Source organism: Epinephelus lanceolatus, chromosome 2 (assembly GCF_041903045.1).
Source record: "Epinephelus lanceolatus isolate andai-2023 chromosome 2, ASM4190304v1, whole genome shotgun sequence".
Lineage (NCBI taxonomy): Eukaryota > Metazoa > Chordata > Actinopteri > Perciformes > Serranidae > Epinephelus > Epinephelus lanceolatus.
In genome coordinates, this window is record NC_135735.1 from 24,089,473 (window position 1) to 24,104,830 (window position 15,358).

At 40.3% G+C, this 15,358-nt stretch overlaps 1 protein-coding gene across 2 annotated transcripts in view; it reads right to left on the bottom strand.

The window, feature by feature from the left end:
- sbf2 (SET binding factor 2) overlaps positions 1-15,358 on the bottom strand; it is a 126,964-nt gene that overhangs the window by 69,610 nt on the left and 41,996 nt on the right. For both annotated transcript variants that reach the window (XM_033619623.2, XM_033619617.2), the window contains exons 3-6: positions 14,824-14,961; positions 7,366-7,500; positions 6,764-6,874; positions 4,745-4,850 (exon numbers count right to left, since the gene is read on the bottom strand). In XM_033619623.2, coding sequence (XP_033475514.1) covers positions 4,745-4,850; positions 6,764-6,874; positions 7,366-7,500; positions 14,824-14,961 — 490 coding nt within the window. The remainder of the gene's footprint in view (positions 1-4,744; positions 4,851-6,763; positions 6,875-7,365; positions 7,501-14,823; positions 14,962-15,358) is intronic.

The following is a 15,358-nucleotide window of genomic DNA, read 5'->3' on the forward strand; positions in this document are numbered from 1 at the left end:
AGTGCTTTGCAGACCAGTCATACCAATCTTAATATAGAAGGTTGTAGTGCTACTTATGGGTTGGGGGGTACTGTTTGTGCACTAATCTTGTTTTGAAAAAAAGGTGCTGTGCAACTTCAAAACCTGTGGAGTTGATTCAAATCTGATTTTAATTGTCAAGTTACAGTATGATGTTTGAGACTGCTGCTTGTGGAGCTCCAAACAGGCTGAGCTGTGCTCTTTAGCGAGGTAGGAGCTTGAAACTACAGCAGCAACTGTCCCTTTATTCCAGAGGAGAGCATCACTTTGTCTACACAGCTTACTGCAGCCTCACAGATTTATTTAATTAACTGCCTGTAAACAAAGCCTCTGTAGTGTCTTAGTTTTTGGTAGGTGAGCACTGCACTGCTTTTTTCTCGTCTAATCAGTTTGTGTATTTAAAAGTATACTGTGCAGGACTTTCCTAAATAACAACACACTGACTCATACAAAAGTAATCCTCACCTCTTATGACCCGCTAGAAGTGTTTGCCGGTGTGTTTATCTAAAGAGACTCTGCCCTCTGCCTGTATTCTTATCTTGCTGTGGTCTGGACGTTTACAGGCTGCAACTTTGGGCAGTGGTTTGTAGCCCCCAGTAAATAACACCACGCAGGTGAGGTTGAGACTTTATAAAAAGGTAGTTATCAGGTAGCAGAAGCCATCCAAGAGGAAACTACAAAAACTGCAGACAAAGCGCAGAAAAAACGCAAATATATTGAGGCGTAATTCCAAGCTCAATTCAAAAGAGCAGATCTGGGGTTTGCTTTCACTTTCACTTTCCTTGGCGAGCACTTAATAAGAGGATGGAGATACACGTGTGATGGGAGTTTCCTTATTGTCTGTTGGACAGGAAGATGCCAGCAGTTAGCTTAGTTAGCTTACTAAAGTATCAGCTTTTCCATTACAACTAATGTAATGTTCCTACCATAGTACAGTGGCTTGCAGTGTAGGGAGGAGGGGCCAAATTTGAATGTGTTTGCAAATAGTAACTGATAATTTCTTCATAGTATATCTTTAAATAAATTGCTTCTGCTCCTGCAACTTTTTCTAAATTACTTAAATTGCATTAAACCCCTTCAGTGTATTCTTCCATCCATCAAAACAAGTGTAAAAATAAGAGTTAGGATCACTGCACATAATCTGCAATCCGTCAAATGCTTATAAGCCATGAAACCTGCTGGCTAATGGTGCCGAAAGAACAATAAATTTCCATGACCCATTAGGTCAGTTTATATTAAACACTGAATAAAAAGCTAAAGGACAACTCACCTCAGAAAAACAAAGGATATTACACACTCTCATATAGTATAAATAATATTTCAAATACCGCTGTGACAATCAGGAAGAATTCTAAGTTTACAGTTCCTGTTATTGTTTCCTATCAAGCGACTGACAGACCTATTCATCACACATTGGAGTGATAAAGAGAGGAACACTGGCAGACATATCAGCGCCACTGGGGGCGCTTGGTCTGGATGTTTGGCTGCCTGAGTGTATCGCTCCAGTGATAAACAGGAAACTGAAAATGAGCCTCAACAAAATCAGAGTCTTGAAAGTGAACTTGTCAAACTAAATGAGTTGTTTCATCTTTTATGGACACAGTGGGTTAAAATTCTATAAAAGAGTGTTCCCTGCTCATTTCACTATGGAGGCTCCTGTTTCTCAGTCACACCTCAGGTTCAGGTGTTTACTTATCTCATGGAAGTAGCAACGCACTTCCGAGCCCTAAATAAAAAGAGACAGCGACATCCCCGGACAACAGAGAAGACAAAGGCAACAAACAACAAACATGGGGGGGGTTGGGGTACTTCCTGTGCAGTGTGACATGTTTAACACACATTCCTCTCTGATGACTCGGCTGACCTGTGCACACAGAATGATGTGCCGACCTGCACAGCTACTAGCCAGTCCTTACTTGAAAATGAGGATATGACCTAATATGTGGAAACGCTACACTTGTTCACTCCACTTAGCTAATCAGCTGACTTATGATATTTACCTCCCTGTCAGCGTGCAGAGAAATCAGTGTTAAAGGCTGAGGGACAGATATTTGCCAACGTCTAACTCTGTCAGCCACTTTCACTTGATATGCCATGATGACTTGACTCTCAATCAGAGATTCCTGCATACATTTGTCCTGCTACACAGTCCAAAACAAATATTATATCAACAGTTAATCAAAGTGGGATTAAGGACAAAGCCAACAACACATTACAACAATCTGCTGCTTGTTGCTACAACAGCAGGAAGACCGACAACAGATATCTGCACAGTTTGTTCCCGGCATGATCAGAAGATAGACAGACATTTAATGTCTATGCTCCCACAATAACCCTCTGTAGTATACATTAAGCATGCAAGCATGGAAGACTACTATCAGTGATAAAGAAATAGTTCAGCATTTTGGGAAATATGGTTTTTCGCTTGCCAAGAGTTACATGGAACAATGTTACCACTGTCATGTTTGTACACTCGTACAGTTATCATTCGATAAATCAATTTAGCCCTGTGTTACTTTGACTTCATGAAGGAAACTTTGTTTTTCTCACGTCTTCACGGTGAACAAAGTGTGCAAAAACTGATACAATTCTTGTTGAATTGGAGTAAAGGGGACCACGTTTCACAACAGCAAAAATATATCAATACATTTGTTTACAGACCAAACACACAGCTCTCTCCAACAGGAAACTGAACAGAAAGTGAAACTTATCTCTACTCACTTCAAAGCCAGACTCCATTGACAAAAACAGTAATTTCACTTCATGAAGCACAGAAGTTGCTGGTCTACTGCTGCCTCAATCAGTAAGCGTGTTCGTGTTCTTGTGTGACTTTGATGTTTTAAAGGGTTTAGTTCAGTTTCATCAAAGTCACACAATAACACAAACAAACTACCTGATCAATGCAGCAGTAGACCAGCAGCTCCTGTTTTCAGCGAGGTATAATTACAGTTTTTGTCAATGGAGTCTGGCTTTGAAGAGAACATCGATACGTTTCACTTTCAGTTCAGTTCCTCGATGGAAAGGGCCATCTGTTTCTAAGGTACTGGGCATACAACTGGATAAATGAGACTTGGATCACACTGCACAAGATGTGTGAGAGTTTGCAAACGAATGTTTTGATATAGTTTTGCTGTTGTTGGACACGGGAGGTCCGGATACTGCTTCAATTTAACAAGAGTTTTTCCCATTGCTGGATCATTCGTTTACTGTGGGGGAATGTGGGAAAACAAAATTTTATTCACAAATTCAACACAACACAGGGTGTATTCCTTTAATATAAGGCTTACAGCCAGGAAACTGTCAACACATCTTAGTCTAGAAACAGGGGGAAATGGCTATTAAGCTATTAGCTATTAAACAAAAGACAGAAGAAAATCTGCTTACCATTAATTAAGAGCTTGTAAAAATAGAATGTTGTGATTTTAAGGCTATTTTGCACTATTTTCCTGCATTGTATTAAAAATAAAGTCACATACTAAGCACCTTTCCAACACACATTAATTGTGTTCCTGTAGTTGTTTTGAGGACAAACAGCGCCGAACTGATTAATGGAAACAGGCTTATGAGGACTGACAGACCACAGCTGGGTGCTGTATCAAGATTGCATTGTTTTGTGTATCCAGATTGGCTACAAATGACTCCCACGTAACTGTAACCACACGTGTATCGTGCAAGTACCCCCCATGTGCATGCTCACCACTTTGTCCAAACAAACAGAGGATGGTGTTAATACACTCAGGAAATAAAATCCACTCTGTTTTGAATCACATTCTTCTAATCAAATGAGGATAAATGAGGGCCAACTTTCCATTACAAATCAAATTTCAGGTGAATTATATTTAATTTCACTCTCAGCTCCAACAGATGTAAGCCTAGAGTTGCAAAAAGTGAACCAAACTCAGTTCTTCTACAATGACCTGAAATCTAAAAATATAATGTCCAATAGCTCAGTTCCAAACTGTCATTTTTAAAGGCTGAGGAAAGTGATAGGCGCACACTCCTAAAACCGTGACTCATGGTCAATCAGGCGTGGTATATCTGTAACAAAGCACATATTCCTTGTGCAAATTGTTTACAGTCTGAACCGTTAACACACTGAGCAAACACAGCAACGTGAAACCAGCAAACTGAATCAAATCTTCATCATGTGCTCGTTTCAGCTCAGTCGAAATTACAGAAACAGTGATGAGACAAAGCAAAAACCACATAATCTTGCCTCAGACACATTTAGTGTAGAATAAGTCTTCTTAATTCTACACTAAATGTGTAGTTCTTTATAGTTGACTGCTTAAGTCTCCTGACTGTAAAAGTCCTACAGAGCTGCAGTTTATCACCACGTGACTGGCAAAGCAGAACGGAGCCTCTAAAACTCTGAAAGGATCAAGACTGAATGAATGTGAAATATGTCACATACATTAAGATGCTTAATTAAATCAACTAAGACGATGATGCCAGTAATATGATTAAGACAAATGTTGTCTGAGTGTCTGAATTGTCAGATTAAAACAACTAACAACACAAACTGCCTTAAAAGCTGAATGGGATATTGTGTAGACGTGACAACCTGCAGCAGGAAATGACTGTTCATTCAATAAAATCTACAGCAGGATTTCATGCTCCTGAAGAGATACGGTTACACAGTCACTAACAAGTCATGGTCTGACTCAATAAGTCTCCTCCTGTCTCATGATTGCTAGTTAGTAGTAATCAAACTGCCTGGACCCACCCAGCTGCTGGAAGAGCAGAGCAACACTTTTGCATGTGACAGGCAACGTGTCGTTCAGAGGCGTCTGGATGAGCTGCCGGTCTCCTGCTCCCAGGCTAAACAGCTTCTGTAAAGAAAAACAACAGTAGCAAAGGTCAAAAAAACAGTCATGGAAACTTTCTATGGTCATCACGTCTAGAGGGCCGAGCAGTACTGCGCCTGACAGTCATCCATTAAGATTTACAACCGAGTGTACTGTGGCTGTATCAAATAAAGAAGACACATGCTATTCAGTGCCACACAGACACTGCAGCTGCAGGACTGAATTAGCCATTTGAATGAGTTTGCTTGTCACTGAGCAAAGAAAACCTCAATTTCATGTTCTTCAAAATACTGGCGCCAGCGCAGCTGCAGCAATATGACAGAAGATTAATCAAGTCAAATTAGTGATGCTAAACTTGTACTACAACACAAAGTGCTGAACATAAAAGACAAAACATTTGTGATAGAGAAAAAAGATGATAAAAACATATAATACACTAATATTAATACTAAAAAATTCAGTTAAACCTACAGGCTAAGATAAGATGAAGTGACTTTATGCCTGCTCCTGACTAGGCATAAGAGTTACGCCTGGTTTTAGTAATAAGAGGGCTTAAGCCTTGATGGTGCAACTGGCTTATCTTAAGACCGGGTGTGAGCCCTGTTGGTGCAACCGGCCTCTGGATAAAAGTCAGGTTTTGTTCAACCCATTCACCTCCACTCACTCCCACCCAGTTAGACTTTCTGTCTTTTTATACTACATCACTTGCTCTCAGCATCAGGTATTACAACAGATGAGTTAGAGCTATTTGAAAGCCCAGTGCATCTAATCTCATAGAGATGCAAAAGGGTGCATTTTGCACGCTTCCTTTTGCGCAGTGTTTCTGTTGCAAGTGTAGTTTGGCGGAAAGACAATAGCTCCTACATGAAACTGCACACAAAACGTTCTGTGGATTATCTTGAGTATCAAGCCATGATTCCTGCCATGGAGTTTTTCAAGTTTTTTTTTTTTTTGCCGCTTTGAGCACCACGACCCGAGTGCCATCTACTTTAATTATATTCAAGAGAAGGCAGACATTTCTACAGCTCATATCTCCAACACTCAGCAACTCACACCACAACAACTTAGATTGATCAATAGCACTACAGGTGAGAGGAAAAAGTTCTTCAGTCAAGTGAAAAATGAAAGGTATCTCTGGGTCTCCATTCATACGATTCTTTACATACCTAGATGTTAAACTAGGTGCTGCTTTGAAAAATGAGTCTGTTCCACTGCTGAGGTTCTGCCTGAAAGCAAACTCAAGGACTTGGGATTTTCAGTGGCATCTTGCTGGGGAACAGGCCAAATTCCTGCCTCTTACTGCACACTACCATCATTTAAACAAAGCCTGATTTTGATAAGGACTTCTCCCCAGTGGCAGTTGTAGATGTAGAGTAATTTTCCAATATGGTTGAGACACATTTTGGCTCCGGGGTGTCTTTCAAAGGTGTAAGCACGCAATCTATTGCCTGGCCCGCTGCATTTGCAGCCTCACCTTCTGACACTTGGCCATTAAACTGCAGCAAACAAAAATATTTTTAAAACCTAAGTAATGAATTTTAAATATATATTCCTCTAAACTGTCATGAACATAATTTGTTGCCTGTCGTCCTACTCTGGGTTGAGGTATTTTGCTCCACATAACATGATGGAAAAAATGATGAATATGTATCATAAAATTACTGCCTGTGGCTGGACAACAATCTCTGGCACCATCTGAAAATGACATTCCTGATTGGCTGCACGGCAGACATAAATCATTTTAGTAGCTGCACCTTGAGCCTCAGCCATCACCTCCTCAAACAATCTCTGTCTCACATTCATGCAGGACTGACATTAGCCTTTTCTAGCCCCTCGTCTGGTCTGGATCTGTGGCCTCAGGACAGACCAGGAGCAGTGAGATGACTTACAGACTGTTGTCATGACTTAAGACATGCTTTGCCTCAGTAAAGACTTACCTGGGATCCACCTGCAACAGGAACCTGGAATGTGAAGAGGTTGGCCACCAGACCCTCTAAAGGGAAATTCAGGCTATCGATGTACACTGTGTAGATCAGCCCCAAGCACCCCTAGAAGGAAAACATGTGAAACACAACAAAGACATTACAAGCCGACACATACACAGGGTAACTACTCTATATAGTATGGTAAAACATTGCCTGCATTTAAGTTAAAATCCTAACTGATTGTGCTCTTGATGAGTCTGTCACGTTTAGGTAGGGTTCGATCAAACAGCTATTGTAATAGCACCTTCAAACACGCAGGAACAGAACAACATATTAACATGAATAGTCGACTGTGAGTCTACAAAACCTGTAATCACCTCATCTGTGATGAAAAGATCAGGAGGTGCTTACGCTTCCATGTCTCATTTACTTTGCTGAATTGCGTGCTTAACGCTTAAGCAAACCTGAGGCCTATTGTGCAGATAGTACAAAGTAGATAAACATCAACTCAAAGCTGGAAGATGAAAGCACTGATTTGACAAAAATTCAGAGTATTCCTTCTGAACAAGAAAAGTATTTTTTAATCAAGATTTAATCATATGGTGTCTTATTACCCGGAATATTTCAGGATAATCCAGCCTGGACACGAGAATGAGACTTTTTGGTGCAAACACTTGAGCTGGCTGGATCAGGCCATCCTCCTCTTCCTCCTCATCTTCATCTCCATCAGCCTCAATACTCTTTGATCCCTGAAACATTAAAAAAAGTTGAAGAGTTCAACACAGTGCCATGGACTACAGACCATAAAATGTACTGTGGAGCATGCCAGCACTGCTGAGCTCCTAGTTTAGCTTGTGAATACATCATGTGCCTCAATCTCATTAGATTGTGCAGTACGTGTCTGGCATGTCCTATATGTTGCACGTGTTGCACAGTCTCCAGTGAAAAATAACTGATGGGCTTCAATATAAAAAGTGTTCAGTGGAAATATAATGTATGCTGATATTTGCGTACAAGTTTATAGATGGAAACCCAACTACTTAATAGTACCTAAATATCTCTGTACTGACACTGAAATAATACCACGGCATGAACCTAAAACATCAGGAAAAGTAATGAAAATTAATATTAGTTTTTATGTTAGAAAAGAGAAGGACAGGAAAAAAGAAAGAAAATATGTTGTGCCGAAATGTTTGCCAAACGTCACCCACACAGTCAGCCTCGGATTGGTTGAGGAGTGGTTCAGGAACACGGCCTCTGATTAGTTGACAGACTAAAGCCAAGGTATCATGGATGGCTAGCGACAACAATAACCATTTTTGACACAGGAAAATGGATGAATAATTACAAAAGACATTCAGTGTTGGATTAATCACCTGGATATATTTTACAAAGTCTCCAAATAGACATCACAGTTTCTGTCTGACTTACAAAGCTTCTGAAAGGGACATGATTGCACCTGAGCCCTTGTTAAAACGGCACAATGGTTATCTTCTGGACAAAGCCTCTCGCATGCAGCATTCCAGAGCTATTTCACATTAGTCGCATTACGTGGTATATGATATCGTCGACCACAGAATTAACTTATGCAGTGTCCAGTATGTCAGATTTTGCTCAACAGTTTTGTTCAATGCTTAGTGGTGAGACATACTTGCACACATAGCTCAGCTGGAAAAGCTCTGCTGGAGGGATACAGTACGCAGTTTATTTTCAGATAATGTCACATTAGACATCACATTTATTTCTATATTTCTTCCCCATCAGACAACTACATGAGCCATTTCACTTGTCCAGGGCAGCGAGCCCTGCAGAGCGCTACAAGCACACGCTGCGCCGCTGTCACACATCCACGCATAGAAAATATTTCATAGGAAACATTTCATAGGAAACATGGCTCTTATTAAAACACTGTCATTCATCAGACCGTTTTTGATGGCAGGATATTGCAAAACCTTTCTAGTATCCGTATAACGTGCAACACTCCATTTTCCATTTTCACTTGAGGAGTGAGTCATGAAATAGGTTTGAAAGCAGAAGCAGTGGGAAAGTTAGTTGTATTTCCCCTGCAAAACAAAAATAGCCAGGACAAAACTCTTGCATCAGACAAAGTCATCGCATCAACCCCAAAAAATCTTAAAACTCCTCTTTTGTCTCCGGAGAGGAGACACACATTTATGAAAGTTTGGACTATTAATTATCTCCTTGCCCAATCTGTCCCCATTCCACACAGCTGCTCATCCCACTGGAGCCATTGAATGACTACAACAGATTTTATAAAATTACGACAAGGCTAATAAAAGATCTCGCCCACAAAGAGACAAAATCATATGATTGGATTTCCTTAGAGGAGAGCCTAAATGAGCTGAGGAGATTAATGTTGCTTCCCTCCCAGAGTCACATACTAACAGACAATGCAAAACATCAGACATTAGTGACAGTGCCAAAGACGCTAACAAATGCACAATGTTTAGTAATTATGAAGATACATAATTAACAGTAAGCCAAATGTAGTCATTGAAATATTATTCTTTATTGTACATCTCAAGATGTATGAAACCACTTCTACCCTGAGGTTGGTTGAACACTGCACACATACTGTATGAACACACCATTTTTGTGGTGCATTAGTGCTCTAAAGCTTGTAATTGTGGGCTCTGAAGCTTCAGTAGTGATAAACAGTGAATATTCAAAGCTTAAGGCTGGGGGTAATGCGGTTTTTCCTAGGATGGCAAAGGCATGACCTGTCCTATTCGTTGTCCGATTTAATTTATACTTCTGTGGAAAAGCCTGTGCAGAGCTTCCCCAGAGCTGCAGAGATGGTTTTCAGGGCTCGTAAAGATCCACAGAAACACATTGCACACCTCCTGAGAAACGTGACTATGCGTCAGGTACCGCAGATGCTGAAGAAGTTTGACATGGCATCACAGCAGGGCAGTGGGACAACAACAAGCATGGAGTTTGAGGTAAGGCTAATGGAGCAAGTTAGAAGATATTGTCACTTGTATGATTCCTCTTCTAAAGATTACAAATAAATAAATAAATGTTAGTCACAATTCCTGGAAGGAGACAGCAGAAGATCTACAGAGCAAATCTACAAGTGGAAGCTTCTGAGAGACAGGTCCATAAAATGAAATAAATAAATAAATAAATAAATAAAATAATTTAACAAAAAGATACCAGCTTTTTATATATTGCTATTCTGGCTACTCCCTTCTAAGAAGGTGTGTAACAGCTCAGTGTCGGATGTTAGCTGCTGCTGCTGTGTTAGCTCGTGCTAACTGGGCAGACGTTGAACCAAACATTCGCTTGGAGGAGAGTGGCTCTGAAGATGGTCCTGTAGTGCTGTGACACTAACAACAACAGAATGTTTGCCAATCTGGTGGGGAGTTGGGTGGTCTGAGATCAGACCCCCTGTACTTGACACCTTTCCCTCTGGTCAGCAAACACCACAAAGACAGTCTAATTCTGTGGGAGATACTGAATGCTAAAAATTTGGCTCAGAAAGCGAGTTGACGCCTGGCAAAGTGCTGTTAAACAGAAGCGAAGGAACAGCATACAAGCTCCAACAAATTTAAGATTTGAAATTAAACAAAAAAAAAAAAATCCAGATCTCAAAATTGAAAATCAAACACCTACCCAACGACAAATGTCTGAGAAGTCGAATATTCAGGTCAAACCCTACTGTCAATTCAAATGTACACTATAAAGTAATGTTTTGTTATGATCAATCACGTTATCTACCTCTCCCCAAAATAACGACAAGCTTGTCGTACAAGCAACAGCCTCAACCTGGTTCTAATTGTCTCTATCGTGAATCTGTGAGCCCTATCAGAGCACTGACGCGCCAACCTCTCCGTGCTCATTCCTAACTAAAGCCCTTATCACAATCTGGTATATTTCTCCAGACAGAGAAAACATGCCATAAGTGCTTCAGTATCTCGGGACGAAGGAGTACAGGATCAAAATAACCCATTCAGATGGGGGTCACATTTCACCATTATTCTTAGGGTTTAGTTCAATTATTAGACAAAATACATTCCTATGCCGCCTGTCTGGACTCTCCCTGGAATCCAGCAAAGCAGATAAGGATGAGAGTAAAGATTGTTAAAACCCCCTCACGTTTCAAGAAGATCCTCTGTGCAGCACACTGGATCCAGGGATGTGTGTTTATTTTACAAAAACATGATGTCTGGATGAGGCCAAATATAGCCTCGTCTAATAAGTAACACGAGGCTGACAAAAAAGGTAGCCTATCAAATTCAAAAGTCTTCATAATCCTTCAGTATTTGATATACACAAAGCATCCACGTGTCTGGGTGAAGTGTGTTTTTACCACACACAAACTTCTGAATTACTGTAAGCTGTAATGTACTAAACAGTAAAACAAAAGGACGCAAAAATGTGTATTTTCAAAACAATATTATACTTCTCCACATGTATTCAGATCAGTATTTATGTTTTTTAAAACTTATGCAGTGCGCAACCCCACTGACAGCTTTAGTAGTGAGAAGCTTTATAAAATAGTTATCATTTACTGCATTAAAAAAAAGATAAAACAACAAGGATCTAAAAGTGAAGCCTAAAAATGTGGCTTAAAACTGGATAAAGATGTGTTCTTTGTGTTTACACTAGCGATATATTCCGTTACACTGGAGTGCAAGAGTCAAATTGCTGACGACAGATTACAACACTGCTGTGTAGCAGTTCAGGGGTTTGAACACAACACAAAGTGAACCACTGACACAAATCTTTGTACTTAAACCACTATTTAAAAAATTGATAACGTTTTTGATAATGGATACGGTATCACAAAACATAATATACTGATACTGGGGTGTATCAATATTTTCTTACACTCCTATTTGATAACCTTGTGAACTTCCTTTAAAAATAATGGCAGACAGTAGTAAGCGCTGTTCTAATACTAACACTGTGCCTCTGATAGTGCCTAAAATGCCGGATTGGGTATCAGTGAGTACTTAAGTCTATGCATCAATCCTATACAACTTATTTTTTTATTGATAAACTTTAAAGTAGTTTCACATTCAAATAAAATGGCAGATTTCAGTTTTTACATAGTGTAATGTTAGCCATTAGCAAAATGTCAGAAATTTGGCAATATTCTACAGTGGAAAGTCCCACCAGTTTATGATTTAACCTGAGCCATGCCATACAATGACAGCAATCATTTCAAATCCACACAGGGTTAGTTGTATACTAGTCTCGCCTGGGCCGACTCTCACTTTAAGATTGGAGAAAAAAACGCCCCCGCTGCTTGTATTTCTTCCAACCAATCACAATCGTTCTGGGTGGTGCCACAGCAACGGTGCGCTTGCAAAAACATTGCCGGGGGGGAAACAGGTTTTGGTGTAACACGCCCACAAAAATATCGCCTACAGGACGCGAACCATGGCAGAAAAATGGCTACATCCCCGCAAGATCAAACACAGCAAAAGTTAGTAAAGGACGTGTTGAAAACAGTTGAAAACTGCTACACAACCGGAGGTGGTAGGGCAGGACTTCAGCGGGTGGCTTGTTCCGCCCAATGAGAGGCTGATCTATGCAGCGAACTTCTGCCCACTCAGACAAGTTGTATACAGCTGTTGCATTTTCTTTTTTAACTGCTGTGGTATTGGATCAGTATTGGCTGTTACGCAAGTTCAGGTATTGAAATTGGTATAAAATAATGGACGTAGCTACCCTGACGTCATCTATTTTTTATTTTTTTTTTGGACTGCTGTTTTGAAGCCTAAAGTTCGGCTTTTTGGGTGTTGCTATCTTGTTTTTTGGAACCAGAGGTGATCATATTTGGCCAAGAGGGTGGAGCTGTGGAGAAGCTGACTCACAGACTGTAGTGACACCTTGCAGATAGCCTGTCATTCAAGCAGCCCCGCCCTTAGATATGCATAACTTTAAGCCCTGATAAAATGTAAAGAAGTGAGTTATATAAAGATTCACCTCCGTACAGTTGTAATGAATGTTGAAATTAGCTGCAGAGCCTCAAACCATTTTTGTAGCAGGCTGTAAACATGTTTAATTCTACTGCTCTGGAGCCAAGCTCAGGTGGCCTTGGCTTCATTTTTCATCCCTGGAGGCTGCCACTTGGACGGAACATGTCTAATAACAGTTTACACTGAAGCTGAAATACAAGAAATGTTTGTACATAAATCAAAGTATTTTTGTTTTTTCATGTGGGAGTCCCTTTTTATCACTTCTTGTAAATATCAGGCACACTTTTATGATTAAACTGATTCCAGAGCTGCAATAAACATCCAAACAAAAATAGTGTCTCTTCAGCTGTTTTTGTTCAGCAAACCTAAAATAAACACTAAATGTGGCGTGTGTGTCAAACACAAAGTTTGTAGCCTTCACTAATAGCCCTGCCAGTCCCTTGATAACAGTAAACAAAGGCACAATTACAAAAACATTAGGCCTCATAATCAAGTCTGAATCTGTTGTTAATGTCATCTCATATTCCCTCCACCAAGCCAGTGTGTGAGGACAGAAAACAGACCAAGGATTTAGGCTTCAATACAGCGAGACTTCACCAACCAGTGTCGGGCAATGAGACGTCTGTTAGTATACTCATCCAAAAAAAAAAAAACAAAAAAAAAAAAAACCCACACTTAACAATGGAGCTATTTTTCTCCCTTTGATGTGACAAGTTTTCCTAAATCCTTCCTCCTCTGACGCTGTCTGGAAAAATGTGCCTAGTTATGCAAACAGAGGAATGTTTGTGTGATTATTGTCTGATTCACACAACAAGCTGAAATGCTAAACTAATGAGGAAAAGATGAACTCCCACAGTATTGATTCTGCACGTTCCACCGAAGTGACTTCCACATTTTTTGAAAGCTGACATGTTTCTTGTACATGACTGCTATTGGAATTTAACTTGAAAAATGTTTTGTTGAACTGGCTGGAATGTGATTGGCGACCACCCTCCACATGCATAAGGATGTGAGGTCACAGCTGGCACAGCGACAGGAGTCATTTAAGGCCTCTAACAAAGGAAAACACAGTGAAACAATTAGCCTGGTATTCTGTGGGCTTTTGGCAGGCAGAAACATTAACGAGATCATTCATAAGTATAAAAATGATCCCGTCCAAACAAATCTGTTGTAATCAATAATTTATGGGGGGTTTGAACATTTGTGCCATGTCCAGCAATGTGCAATCAAACACAATCTTTTATGCATGAGTAAATCAAATGAAAAGCGCTGGAGGGGGGCGCAGGTCCATCCTCTCCTTAATAACAGCATCCCTCAGCCAGCTCACAATTTATTAGTTTCTATCCAAGCAGCCTTTTGTTTTCTTCTAATGCCTAAAAATCTGGAAGACATCAAGCACGCGACAGGCACTCTAAAAGTCAAAAAAGAAAAGTGCTAAAGAACGTAAAAAATAAAGATCACCATAACAATAAGCCTAAAATGGAAAACAGAAAATGAGTCCAGTCACATTGCCCAACTGAAATATCCTGATGTTTTCCAAGAATCATGACAGACATACGAAGATGAAGCACATGATCATCATAAGAGCCCATGAAACTCAGGATAATCACTGTTGTGATCTTATAAGGGGGACAAGAAGACTGCTGCTCACAGTGATGTGATGCACAGCTTTTTAATGGAGGGATGAAGTGAAATATTTGTGCTACATCAGGATTAATGACTGTAGCATGGTGGCTCTGTGGTTAGCACTGTTCCTTCACAGGGCTCCGTCCTGTGCATAGTTTACATGTTGTTAGTATGGTCTTGTGGGTTTTCACATGCTGTTTGCTCCAACAGTTGTAAAACAGCTGTACAGTAAGGAGGACTGGAGACTCTATGACTGTGACTGTCTGCCTTAGCCCCCTGTTGGACAGAAAACATTTGCCCCAGTGAATTCTGGGATGAGCTACAGCTTCCTGTGACCGTGAAAAAGATTAAGTTATCAGAGAGAGTAAACAAATGAATCAATGCATGAATGGAAACGGCACAAAAAGTGCTCCAAATTCACTCACGCAAGGTTGTGAAACAACAGTTCAGTCCTAAAAAGTACTCACGCTGTGTTTGTGTGTGTTGCAGTCTTACCTGCAGATTGACCTCAGCCTCATAGAAAGTGAGGCAGGAGCAGTAGTGGCGGTCTGAATCAATATCTGTCAGCACAACGGTGAAGAAGGTGGGTGCTTTCCTGTCTCTGGACAACCTCCAACCTCCAGGCTGGCAGAACTGGAAAGACATGCAACAGAATACCATTACATTAGGATATCATAGAGGGTAAATCACTGAACATGGTCAAATATAAACAGTATTACTGTCATTTAAACTCAAATCATTACAGAGACAAAATTTTCTCGGGCTGTGTCTGACTCAGAATCAGTCGAATCAGATTTGGCGGATCAATAAGAATATTCAGTTTCTCCTTCTTCCAAGTAGAGTTTGAAAGTTTGAACAGGGTTTGGCATACATTCACACAATAAACAGGTCAAGTTAGCCTTTCAAGATTATGTGTGCTAATTACACTAATGACAGATCATAAATGTGCAACATTTTTTAACGAGATTAGATATCAAACAAAGGCCAGAGCCTGTATCGTATTTAGTTGTTGCGAGCTGTAAATGCACCC